This window comes from Ascaphus truei, chromosome 19 (assembly GCF_040206685.1).
Source record: "Ascaphus truei isolate aAscTru1 chromosome 19, aAscTru1.hap1, whole genome shotgun sequence".
Classification (NCBI taxonomy): Eukaryota; Metazoa; Chordata; class Amphibia; order Anura; family Ascaphidae; genus Ascaphus; species Ascaphus truei.
The window spans coordinates 35548457-35562193 of record NC_134501.1 but is presented as its reverse complement, the minus strand read 5'-3'; the positions used below and the strand labels follow the sequence as shown (position 1 = coordinate 35562193).

Genomic DNA, 13737 nt, shown 5'->3' with positions numbered 1-13737 from the left:
ACCCTTTACTGCAGGGGCGGGCAACTCCAGGGCCGCCAACAGGTCAGCTTTTCCGGATATCCCTGCTTCAGCACAGGTGGTAGTCTTCGACTGGGCCACCTGTGCTAAAGCAGGGATATCCTGAAAACCTGACCCGTTGGTGACCGTTGCGCACCCCTGGTCTACAGTCTCATGAACGAAACTAGGTAGAAAACGTTAAATTATTGTCGAAGTTTTAATTGGAGTGAAAAGACACACACACACACACACACACACACACACACACACCAAAAAACACACACACACACACACCAAAAAACACACACACTTTGTCATAGAAGTGACTGCACCTGAAAAAACCCATCTCTTGGCACAGGAATATAATGTATGTCTTCACAGCTGAAGGGGAAGGGACCACAGCTGGTTACCAGGACTATAAATGGAAAGGAGTTGGACACAAGTTCATTAGCAGAGGAGGAGAGCGCCCAATTGGGAACAACAAAACTGAAAGTGGACAAGTCAATGGGGCCAGATGGGGTACATCCAAGATATTAAAAGAGCTTAGGGGTGTGCTGGCAACACCATTACCAGATCCATTTAACCAGTCACTATTAACAGGTGTAGTTCCAGATGACTGGAAGAGTATAATTCCAGGTTACAAAAGTATAAGTTGGAAAGACTTGGGTAACTACACACCATTAAGTGACATCAGTAGTGTGGAAACGATTGAGAAAAAATTAAAAAAAAAAAAACCATGTTTGAAGATCTATAGTCCAACAAGTTACAAGATCCCAGGCAGTATGGATTTCCTAGACAGAGGTCACGGCAAAGAAATTGCTTATTGTGACTGGGTGACTTGTTGTTATAGAACCGGGTGGAGCAGTTGATGTAGCATTAGCTACATTTTAGTGACTCCTTTCCAACTGCGTCACATAGAAGACTGATAATTAAGTTGCAATGCTTGGGTTTGGATTCTAAAGTGGTGGCGTAGGGTGTCGGTTGAAGAATAGGCGTCAGAAAGTTGTGGTAAAGGCGGCCAGTGGAGTAACTCGGGTATGTTTACTAGGACCGGTGTGCTTTCAAATCTTAGTGACATTTCAAATGGTCTTTATCTGGCACAGGGCTGACACTCCACGGTGGGGGAGAGAGGGGCTAAATAAATGATTTCGGTAGATTGGTCAAGAGTGTGACTACTATTTAGTGCCAGAAAATGGCAAAATAATGCACCTGGGTTACAAAAATACAAAATACAGGATTGATGGCCCCATGCCTACTACTATAGAGTAATGGGACCTGGGAGTCATTGTTTCAGCTTCCTTGGCCAGCAATGAAACAAAGCAACATGATCTTAGGTTGTGTAGGGGAATATATTAGCAGAGAGAGGTGGTGATGCCACATTCTAGATCATTGGTAACATCTCACCTTAAGATCTGTGTTCAGTTCTGGAAACCATATCTCCGGGAGGCCAAACGGCACAAAGATGCACTACTAAGATGGTGCGGGATCTACAGCATGGATCGAATCAGGAAAAACTAATACAACGCACTATGTAAAGCTAAGAGAATAGAAGGGAGAGGGGGATATGCTTGAAAATTTCAAATGCATAAAGGGTGTCAACAAATTACAAGAGGGACGCATAGATCAGAAAGAGGACCTCAGGGGACATATGAGGAAGTACTTCATGTAATGGGTCGTGGGTTTGTGGAATCGCTGTTAGGGGCTAAAACAGGATGTTAATTAAAAAATTCTTGGGATAGACATAAGGGCAAATCCTGAACATGAAAGAAGCCAATAATCAATTATGTTCGGACGTTTTAAATCAGATCGGAGACTGGGCGGGCCATGTGGTTCTGTCACAGCAACGCAAGATTTAAATATAGCAATTTGGCTAGTGACTAGGTAATGGTGGAGTCTCAAAGCCACCAAATAACAGGGGTGTTTAAAATATTTAAACTCAATAATTGACGCCTTTGATTAGGTCTTCACTGCACAGAGTAAAATCAGACATCCTTCTCAGATTCGCCTCTGCAATAAAAACTCAGTTTATTTTCTTTTAATTTAAAGAAAGTTTCCGACGTTATGTAATTTAAACAAGAGATGAACCTGCTCTACCCACAGTGATCAGAGCTCACACAGACAGACAGACGCACTATTGAAAACAATAGATACATAGAGAGGAGAACACCGTTGGAGCAGACGCTTCCAAAACGGATAAGGTCCTGTTGCGTGCACTCAATGTCTGTGTGTGAGAAAGTAACTAGACATATAGACTGTCACATAGATAATGAGCAGATATACAGATAAAAATCAGCATTAATGGTCCTGAGTGTAAGGAATAGTGAGTAAATTAAAATCTATTTAATTGATATGTATTAAGATAATGGGGACCAGACTGAGTGAGGTGGTGAGAACAATGTAACTTAACGCTATTAGGTGCCTTTCGCCTTTGCGCTGCACAAGATGATTCAGGGTCATGGCTATGGCTGGTTTCCTCATGTACGCCCTGCAATGTATATGCCCGCTAATCCCGAATTGTGCTGTGCCTGGTCCTCTACAGGTGAGGGTCTTACCAGTGACTTGCTTATTACTGGCGACTGCTCATAACTCACAGGTTCATTTATTTTACAACAGAAAAATTCCAAAATCAGAATTGCACTGGAATCACAATTAGTTTTCACTGTAACCATAAAACCTCTTTATTAAGTGGGATATTACACAGCCTTTCCCTTCTGGAACAGACTTACCCCTTTGCTTAGGCGTGTCAGTGCCCTTCTCCTCTTCCCTATTATGAACTGATGTTTTCTCACTGGTCCGCTTGTTCCCAGACCCCTTTGCTTGTGAATAGCGGCCCAGATCCATGGATGTTGCTGGCATTGATGTTCCAGACTGCCGAGGAACTGACCAATTCAAGAAGACGTTGTATTAAAGATCAGTTCTGGAAACATTTTAACAGTCACATCTGACTGTGTAAAAGGATTTGTATCCTGTTTCTTATGCACAGTAATGTTACCATACTCCATGTTTCATAGTGCAACGCTAGATTTAAATATAATAATTTGGCTGGTGACCAAGTCAGTGTTTTTCAACAGGGGTTTCTACAACCCTTGGGTTCCCAGGGCATCCCTAGAGGGTTCCCTGCAATTTTCAGGTCATTTGAAAATTGAACCAAATACAGAAGAATATAAAATATAGAAAGGGTTGAGGTTCCTTACAATGCATCATATCTCAGACGCGCTATTAGAGGGTTGGGGTTATTTTCTTTTAATGGAAAGAACGTTTCCGTCATTATGTAACTTAAGGCTGCCATTAGGTACCTTCTGCACAAGATGATTCAGGGTCATGGCTATGGCTGGTTTCCTCATGTACACCCTGCAATGTATATGCCCACTAATCCCGAATTGTGCTGTGCCTGGCCCTCTACAGGTGAGGGTCTTACCAGTGACCTGCTTATTACTGGCGACTGCTCATAACTCACAGGTTCATTTATTTTACAACAGAAATAAATGCCAAAATCGAAATTGCACTGGAATTACAATTAGTTTTCACTGTAACCATAAAACCTCTTTATTAAGTGAGATATTATACAGCCTTTCCCTTCTGGAACAGACTTACCCCTTTGCTTAGGCGTGTCAGTGCCCTTCTCCTCTTCCCTATTATGAACTGATGTTTTCTCACTGGTCCGCTTGTTCCCAGATCCCTTTGCTTGTGAATAGCGGCCCAGATCCATGGATGTTGCTGGCTTTGATGTTCCAGACTGCCGAGGAACTGCCCAATTCAAGAAGACGTTGTATTAAAGATCAGTTCTGGAAACATTTCAAAAGTCTTTTCCAACAGTTACATCTGAAAGTGCCCATTGTCAGCAGAACGTACAGGAATTAGTGTCCAATAATGAGTTAATACTTGCTTCCGAATACCCTCAACTCCTTTGCTTGCAAAGAGGCAAATCTGGTAGTGAAGGGATTAAGTCACCCAAAAACGGCTTGACAATTAAATTCATTTTTTTACATTGTTGGATGGACATGGTGACTGGTGCTAGCAGAAAGGTACCTAGAAAGAAGGCAAACGCCTTTCCCAATGTGCCTTTTGGCAGGATAGGGGTTAAATACATGTCTAATCCGGTACTGTATGGCTTTACCGGCATCCTCATGCAAATATGAATATATCCCTGCTTTCTGATTTGGTCAGACGAGAGAAGCAGATTTTTATTATTATTATAATGGATGGCCGCCATAATATACATGTTGCAGTCTGGTTGCACGGTGCACCCTTCTCACAGAGCTCTATAGAGATTTAGCACTGCGTTGGCGGTGTGAAACCTGCCTCTGGTGCTTAGCCTTGTTCACGGAAAATGGTAAAACAGCCATGGCGCAGCAATTCCACAGAAAACCCCTTGCTCACGGAAACTCCCACTGGATCTGAAACCCAATAACACGGAACATTTCTATTCTCAGTCACGAGCCACAAACTGTCTCTCAGGATTCCGTTTCCACCTTTAAAAAAAAAATCCTTAAAAATCAAATGCGGTTTTTAAATTACCCTTGCAAGATAAGAACGACACATCCCAATATGAGAAGTGACAAAAGTTGTACAAGAAAATTCTAGATACAGTATATAGTACCTCAACTGTAACTATTGTGAGACACTGAGGCCCGTTAATGCATTATTTCCTCAAACTCGCAAAGCTGCAATAGAAAAATACTGTCTTTTGAAGGTCCATAAACGTGAACATACCAGGATGGAAAAAAATCTGTTTTAAACCAAAACTTAATATTCATTTAATAGATATGTGGCATTGGCTGAGCTACAGAAGCAAATTCACTTAATTCAGTAATTAACATGTAGCCCAGCCAAACAGAAATCAAATTAATTTTAATAGGGTTTTCAAAGTGTGAAGCAAAGAAAAAATAGGGATTACATACGACAGAATCCTGGCTTCTGTCAATGAAAACAGACACCCAACTTTTTTTCCTTGAGTCCTTCAATGGCAGTGCTCACCAATGGGCTAAGTTCCACCCTCCAGCTGAGAGAGGACAGAAACTCTACCTGTGGGAGGACCTATAAATAGCCCCTCCTTTCCTCTCAGTATAAAAGCTGCAATGTATAAACAAGAAACATTAGTATCTTAGATCTAAACTTTGGGAGGGAATTGGTGAGCACTGCCATGGATGGACCCTCCAGGAAAAGATTACGGTAAGTTGGGTACTTCAATAAATACAACATTCCCGGTCACTTCAAAATAATCTTTTATTTAAGTGGTGACAATTGACTGCAGGACCTTTCTTCCAAATTTGCTTCCGCTGAAGCCTGTACGTCACAAGATTTATACTTACTAAAACGTATTAATTGAAGTCCATACTACGGCCATGCATAATTCTGTGGGTTAAGCCTGTGCAGTCGTTGCCCATGACCCTTGTCGAATGTGCTTTCACCAGCCCTGGAAGTGAAATCTTTTGAATAGTATGGGCCTTCCTGAAAGCCACCATAATCCATTGATTTATGGTTGATGGAGGTTGCTTGCCCTTTCCTTGTTCCCCTTGGGGGAACGACCAGTCTATCTGAATTCTCAGAAGAGATGCCCTGCGGTCTTTCCAGGCTAGTATGTGACACACCCTCACATGTTCTTACACTTTACACGGTGCCGGCACCCACTTGGAGACGGTCTGAAACGTAGATTACACGGGGACTGCACTTACATCGGTGGTCACGCCTCAAACAGGCAAGCAGGAGAAACAGAAGGACCTTATCGGACAAGCAGCTTTGCCACACTTCCCCAAAAGTGTGAATGCCATTTTATATCTTACCAAATGTGAGTTGATTACCTGCAAGGGCAGAACAAGGGACACAGGGTCATCCCTTAAGGTTGGAGGAAAGGAGATTTCACCAGCAACAAAGGGGAGGGTTCTTTACAGTAAGGGCAGTTAAAATGTGGAATTCATTACCCATGGAGACTGTGATGGCAGATACAATAGATTTGTTCAAAAAGGGTTGGACACCTTTTTAGAAAGGAAAGGTATACAGGGATATACCAAATAAGTATACATGGGAAGGATGTTGATCCAGGGAGTAATCAGATTGCCAATTCTTGGAGTCAGGAAGGAATTAATTTTCTCCCTTATGAGATATTATTGGATGATATGTCACTGGGGCTTTTTGTTTGCCTTCCACTGGATCTATATACTGCAAGTACGGATATAGGATTAAGTATCGGTCGTTTAAATTTTGCATAGGTTGAATTTGATGGATGGATGTCTTTTTTCAACCTCATCTACTATGTAACTAGGTGGACTGGGTCTGGATCTTTCTGAAAACTCTTCTACACATGGCCCACACCCAATATCATCATACACCATGGCTTACTCAAAAGCCTTGCACTATCTACTGAATGTTGGTGGAGAACTCTGAAAAGAAGCACACCAACCACCGCTCACTCTAATGGCAAACACCACAAATTTACACTTTGCAAACTACTCACATTTCTATTTATACGGTTACTCTTTAGCAGGTGATATTGAACTTAACCCAGGTCCTCCCTTTTCAACTCTGTCCCATACAACTGAGAAAAACCCCTGTCACGGTAGACCAGGTCTTTTAACACCATTTATATTTAAGGGATCAGTCACAAGGCAAAACAAAGGCAGTGAAATAAAATGAGTTTTATTTGGATAAGACCTTGGAAACACAGAAAAACAAAAAATACAGAGAATATACACACTTACTTTGGGTCTTGGGGTAAAATCTAGGCTTTTCTAGGTGCAAGGCACCTGCTTCAGCAAAGGCTTACCTTGTTCACTCCACGTCACTGGAATAAGCCTGGAACAGTAACCTTCCTCCTCAGAGCTAGTCCTCGGCTTTGGCTAGGAATTCCCTAGCACCACAATGCCCCATGGAACCTTACCGGCGCCTCACTGGACCAGTCCCAAGATTACCTATAAGTCTGAAAAGACAGAGACTGCCCCACACCTAGTGCGGTAGCCCCTTTTATAAACTACGGTCTCCTATGTTTTAACAATCAGAGCACAGCCCATCTGACTGATGTCAGGGAAAAGGGCATGGCTATCTGTGGGGAAGGCTCCGCAGAGTGAGAGAACCAAAGTGGATGTTGGGGACTTTTCCTCTACCCCTCCTTGCTACCAAATGGCCAACACCTCTGACATTTGAGGCCAGGTGGCTAGGTTGAAATCATGGCTCCTATGCAAATACTTAGGCTGACTGCATGGATTTTTTTTTTAAATCTCCTTATTTGTATTTTCATAAAAATATCCATTTTAACAGATAACTATAAATGACAATGTATCTGTTATCTCTTAACACTTATTAATTATATTATATTGTACATTTGGAGCTAACAAATTATAATAAAGGTATACATTTTAATAGCAGGAAGCATATAACATGGACTTAGGGACACAGAAATATAAACCAGGGGGGGGGGGGGGAAAGTGAAAAAAAGAGGGTAGGTGTTCGGGGGGGGGGGCGTGATGTCATTACATATTCTAAACATCTCATCTTCAGCACAACATATCAATATATTTATGCATCATATTCCTATTCTTAATACTTCTAATATTCTATTTGCGAAAGGGGCCCAAAAATCTGCTACTTCTTTCCGCTCTTGCACATATAGCCCTATTATAGAAAGGGATCCCAGACGCTCCGGAATTTAATCATGGAATCTTCTAGATAGCTCGTTAGATTCTCCATCATCATGCCAGTGGATATTTGTTCCCTAACCTTTCTGTATGTGGGTGGGTTTGCCTGCCTCCAACACCTGGCAACTAGACATCTAACTGCACTAATATTATGTCCTATTCATTTTGAGAGTTTCATTCACACCCTCTAATGGTTTGCCTAGCAGTAGAAACCATGGGTCTCTTCGTATCTCGACTCCCGCAGTAGTCAAGATAAGCCTAAATATACTTTCCCATAGGGGTTGAGTTTTTGGGCAGTCCAACCAGATATGGGACAGAGATCCTCTGTCCGCATCCTCTCCAGCACATTGGAGAGATATTTGGATTTATTAGATTTAATTTAGTTGTTTTTTTATACCATCTGTATAGAAGTTTATAGGAGTTTTCCTTTATTAAAATGCAGGTGGACCCTTTGGCCGCAGCATGCCATGTGTCCCGCCAGTCTTCCCATTCAATTTCCTCCCCCAAGCCAACATGTATCCATATTTATCCTGCGAGCCTATTGTGTTTATACCATCATATTAAGATGGTATAATTTTAACCCTGTCCGAGGCCTGTATGCACATTTTCTCAAAATACGTGAGAATTGGTATGTCATCCCGATCAAACTTCTCCTCAGACCCTCAGTATAGTGTCTAACTTGTAGATAACGATAGAAATCTGTGCTTGGCAGCTCAAACTGCTCATGCAATTCTTGAAACGTTTGTAACTTAGCGTGTGAGAATAGATCTACAACTTTTGAAATGCCTTTACCACTCCAACAGTCCAGATAGTTTTCATGGAATCCTGGAGGGAAGTTATGTTTGTTCGCTAGCGGAATCAAGGAATTTTTTGTGTGCGAGTTTCAGCTTAAACTTGGCTGAGTCCCATATTTCACAGGAGTGCTTTAGAATCTGGTTATTTGAGACTATCTTTGGCCGGTCTTTTTGTCTAGCCAGATTATATCTGCCAATGGTATCGGTAAGGTCAGACTAGCCTCCAACTCCACCCATTTTTTGGATGCTGGGGGGACATGCCATTGAACTATCTGCCCCAATTGGGCTGCCTGATGGAAGTTAAAAATATTTGGCATAGCCAAGCCTCCGAGCTCCTTTGGACGATATAGTATATCCCTTCTAATTCAGGGTTTTTTATTTTATCCATATAAATTTAATAAGCGTTTTTTGGAAGGAGCCGTGGTAGAATATTAATTTTAATTGCCCATATTCGGCCTATCCAGGAGATTTGATAAGTTGACCATTGTGTAATCTCTCTAATATTTTGAGAAGATGTGTATAATTGACTATAGTGAGCTTATCTCTTTCGGGAATTGAATGCCTAAGTATTTGAGTGTTTTGGGGTCCCATTTAAAATCAAAGTTGTAACAACTTTGTCAGATCATGAGGAAGGCCGATAGCAAATGCCTCAGTTTTTGACTGGTTAATTTTAAATCCCGAGTACATACCAAATTCAGACAATAGACCGAAAAGATTGGGCAGGGATGTCAAAGGCTTAGAGATTGTCAAAATCACATCAACAGCAAATAGAGCTATTTAGAATTCTTCTGTCCCTACCTTGATACCCGATATAGCCTTAGAATTACGTACTGCAGAGCTAAGTGGTTCTATTGAAAGAGCGAATAGCAAGGGAGAGAGGGCTGGAGAGTTGTCCGTTAACTGCTACAGCTGCAGTTGGGGAATCGTAGAGGGCTCTCACCCCATTCATAAATATTGAGCCAAATCCAAACTTCTCCAATGTTTTAAACATGAATTCCCAATCTAGCCTATCGAAAGCCTTTTCCGCGTCTAGGCTTAAGACCACCAGTTTTGATTTATTTGATTGGGCTATATGCATAATATTAGCAAGCCTTGATCAGGATGGATTACGGTGGGCATAATTAATTTTAATTAATTGGCCAGAACCTTGGCATATATTTTTATGTCAGAATTGTGCAAGGATATGGGGCGATAGCCACAGTTCAGGGGGTCCTTCCTATTACTACTATGGTGGCTTGGGACATCTCGTTTGAGAGGCTTGCTCCTTTCAGGAATGTATTGAACAATTTTGTCAAGTGGGGGACTAGTATTGTGCAATTTTTTTTGTAATATTTACCCGAGAACCCATCTGGTCCAGGACTTTTCCCCATTTGTCAGTGTTTTGATAACATCCGCTATCTCTAGGCCTGTGATTGGGGACTCGAGTTTCTCTTTATCTACATCCGTTATCCTTGGTAAGAGGACGTGTCTGATTTGTTTTCTGTTTTTTTAGTAGCGTTAGGGAGATTATATAGTTTCTCATAATATTGTTTAAATTCTATTCCTATTTGAGCTGGGTCGTATATTTTTTGTCCTATTCTATTTCTGATTGAGAATATTTGGGATATCTTCCTTTTCTGGTTTAATTAATTTGCTAAGAGGCGATCCGTCTCGTTTCCTTTTTGATAATACTTTTGTTGCGTCCAACGCATGGCTTTCTTTACCTTGTCTAATAATAGCGAATTAAGTCGTTCTTTGACTTAGGTCATATGTTTAAAGTGCGGGTCTGAAGGGTTTGTTTTATGTAGTCGCAGCTTTTTCTAGTTATTGGGTTAGTCTATTTATATCCTGTACCTTTTGTTTCTTTTTCCAATCCCCAATCGCTATTAGTTTGCCCCCGATAACAGACTTGAGGGCGTCCCAGATGGTCATTTGTGTCACTGAAATCAGTATCGTTAATTTCGAAGTAGGTCTTAATCGTTTCTCTAATTTCATCTACGGTACTACTTCTGGATTGCATAGTAGCGATTCCCTTGGTCTCCATGTTGTGGGTTTGTATGTGGGGCCCCAGTTTTTAAAATGTATTACTATTGAACTGTGGTCTGACCAGGCGGTGGGGCATATCTTTGCTGCAGCAAAACAGTTACAGAATGAAGATTCAACCATTATATAGTCTATTCTAGAGAATGATCCATGGATATTAGAGTAAAAAGAGTAATCTTTCACTCCTGGAGTAAGGACTCTCCAAGAGTCTAGGAGAGAAAAGAGTCTTTGAATACATTTCTGAGGTTGTTTGTTGATGTGTAAGTTATTGGGCCTGTTTTGTCCACTCTGGGGTCGAAAGGCATATTGAAGTCCCCTCCCATTACTAATTTACCCTTTTTAAATTTGTCCACTTCGCTCATTAAATTATTTGAAGAATTTGAATTGTTCTATGTTAGGGGCGTATATATTAACCAAGGTGACCTGCACCTTATCTAGAAGTCCAGAGACCATTATAAACTGACCATCTCTATCCACTTTAATCATGTCTGGTTGAAAATTAATTTTTTTGTGAAATAGTATCAATACTCCACATTTTTGTTGTTGTCGTGAAGCCTGTATTATTGAGGGAAAATCTTTACTAACTAGTATTTTTTGATCTTTAGATAGCAGATGAGTTTCTTGGAGCATAGCGACCTCAGCTCCCTATCTATTTATTTCCGTGATTACCAGTCTACGCTTTTGGGGTGTATTTAAACCCCTAACATTTTGGGATACGATTTTCAGCCCCATTTATCTTCTTGGGTTAGGAATGTTAGTGTGTTGTACCAGTTCTTAAAGTATGAGTCATTTTGTAGAGGGTGACTAGAATTTAGAGACGGAGAGGGAGGAGAATCCCCAGACTGACAGTTTGAGGAACTGGCCACCACATCTCTTGGCTTAAATGGGTCAGCATATCTTGACTTTAAGGCCCTGTGGGCTCTGTCCATGATCGTTTGGTTTTCGTCGAACTGTAGTAGCAGTTTTTGAAATAGACCGGTTAGATACGAGTCCAATTTAGTTGCATCTATTTCTTCTGGGATGTTCTTGATACGCAGATTATTGCGGCGAGATCTGTTTTCGCTGTCTTTCGCTGTCTTTCGCTTTTTCAAGCAGACCATCTACCTGTCTGCGTAGACAGTCATTCCTGGTCAGCCCCCGCCTGGAATTGATGCACTCTCTCTAGGCTGCGTTCTACAGCATCAGTTCTTTCCCCCAATCCAGTGAGTTCCGTTTTGAACTTTTCCAGGGATCTGTCCAATTCAGTCTGAAGTGTCTCTTTTAGTTCAGTTTTAAGGTCTTGCATCATGGAAAGCATGTCTTGCTTTGTCAGCTATGCGTGGTGTCTACCTTCTCCGTCCGCTTCTCGGTCCTTTAGGCTTCCTGGGGATCCGACCTCTTGCGTCGCGGTAGCCGCTGTCTGTTTCTTAAAGAAGCTGGAGGCCTCTTGAGCGGTCCCTCTGCGTGATTTGGCTGTCGTCATTCTGGTATAGGGTCACTCTGGTATATAATGGGTCAGCTGCCAGGTTTATTTAATTCTGCTTTAGGGTTAATTTTGCGCTTTAGTATTTAGTGTTCTCAAGCTCTGGGTTGCACAGTTGTCAGTGGTGCTACACTACATGGCGGCTTCTTATACCCCCCTTTTTTTTTGGAGGGGGGGGGGGGGGGTTGTGGGGGGTCTTCAAGTTCCGCTCCAGCTACTTGTGTATTTGTGTTAGCGTACCCACTGTATGCAGGCACTTGTTCTGTTTTTTGTCTATTTTTTATTGTTCATATAGATTTAATTGTCTTCTATCCCTTTAAGGTTTGACGGCGGCCATCTTCGCTGGGGCACAAAGCACAGGATCCTCACGTCTGCCCTGCTCCGTGGTTGGCCACGCCCCACAACAAACTGTTTTAAACATGGACAAGATCAGCAGTGGTATTTGGGACCAAGGCAACATTTTTAAAGTTTCCTATGAATGAGCTCCAGATCAGAACCAACACCAATACCATCCTAGCACCTGTTACTAGTTTGAAATACTTGGGCATATAGTTTGACACCCATATAACATTTGGGTTGCACATTGATACCCTGACATCCAAAACCTATGCCAAACAAGGAATACTTTAAAAAAAGGACCAAATCATCTCTAAGTCTGCTGGTCAGAAAGCACATCGCACAGCAGATGCTAATGCCAATTATAGACAGTATATGGCACCCCAAACCCACCTTAGCAAACTTGATACCATCTACTGTGATGGTAGGGGGAGCTGGCCTCACATAAATGGTGAAGCCCAGTTAGCTACCCCTAAAACCGTGTGTTTGGCGGTCTATGTGCAGATACAATTTGAAAACACTGTGACGCCTACCCAGCGGGAGGTATAGGGCTGGCCAGGGGAAGCCGTTGTCGAGATGGAGCTTGTAGGCACGATTCCCATTGGCCAGTTTGAATTCTCCACTTGCCCGGAGCTCTGCCACAGGGCGGTCCTGAGTACCTTAGCACAGGGGTGCGCAAACTTTTTTTTGCGGTGCCCCACCTTACCTTCTCCATTGGCCACCCCACTCATTACCTCGCGCAGCGTCACATTACCAGGGCAACCATGGCGTCATTTGACGCCGCGTTGCCATAATCACGCGTGCTGAAGCCAGCTGAATCCCGGTAAGTAGAGGTTGCAGAGGCCTCGCGGGGCCCCCCGGCATTGCATTTAAATGCCTGGGGTGAGAGCGCGGGACTGTCAAGGGAGACCAGGGATCAATATCGCCAAACAGATCGCCAAACAGAACACAAGAGTTTATAAAATTATTTTATTGTAAAAACATCCACAACTATACAAAACACATGCCCAACTGGGGAAACAGGCAGGGTATCCCCCAAACTAGTCGCAGGAACCAACTTGCAGAGATTTGCCGTTCTCTCTTTGCAGTGCCTACAGGACTGGTTTTCAGGCCGGAGACCAGCACTGGAGCAGACACTGCAGTTTCCCTGTCACAGCAACACTTCTGTGACTCTCTGCAGGCTCTGTCTGCTAGGGGTCTCCCTCTCCACCTTTTTATAAACTTAAAAAATAATATTGCAACAGTCAGGGCCAGGAGCTGCCTACATGTCCAGGCCCTGATTGGGTGGGTAGGACAGCAACATAACATTTGCAACAATTCTATATAAACATTAACCCCCGATTCCTGAGGTGCTGGAACCAAGCAATGACATACATATATACGTAACATAATACAATATCAATGTATTACTGACAGGTAGGGGTAATGGCAGACTTAACCTTTATTAACAGCAGCCATATTTCCCTCTACCGTCACAGGGACCTCTGCAACCGCC

The 13737-nt window shown here is 42.4% G+C and overlaps 1 protein-coding gene across 6 annotated transcripts in view; it reads right to left on the bottom strand.

Moving 5' to 3' along the window:
- CENPT (centromere protein T) overlaps positions 1 to 13737 on the bottom strand; it is a 53565-nt gene that overhangs the window by 19222 nt on the left and 20606 nt on the right. For 5 of the 6 annotated variants that reach the window (XM_075577127.1, XM_075577125.1, XM_075577129.1 and 2 more), the window contains exons 10-11: positions 3592 to 3744; positions 2724 to 2876 (exon numbers count right to left, since the gene is read on the bottom strand). The exons of the other annotated variant lie outside the window; for it this stretch is intronic. In XM_075577127.1, the coding sequence (XP_075433242.1) occupies positions 2724 to 2876; positions 3592 to 3744 (306 nt within the window). The remainder of the gene's footprint in view (positions 1 to 2723; positions 2877 to 3591; positions 3745 to 13737) is intronic. 6 annotated transcript variants of the gene reach the window in all.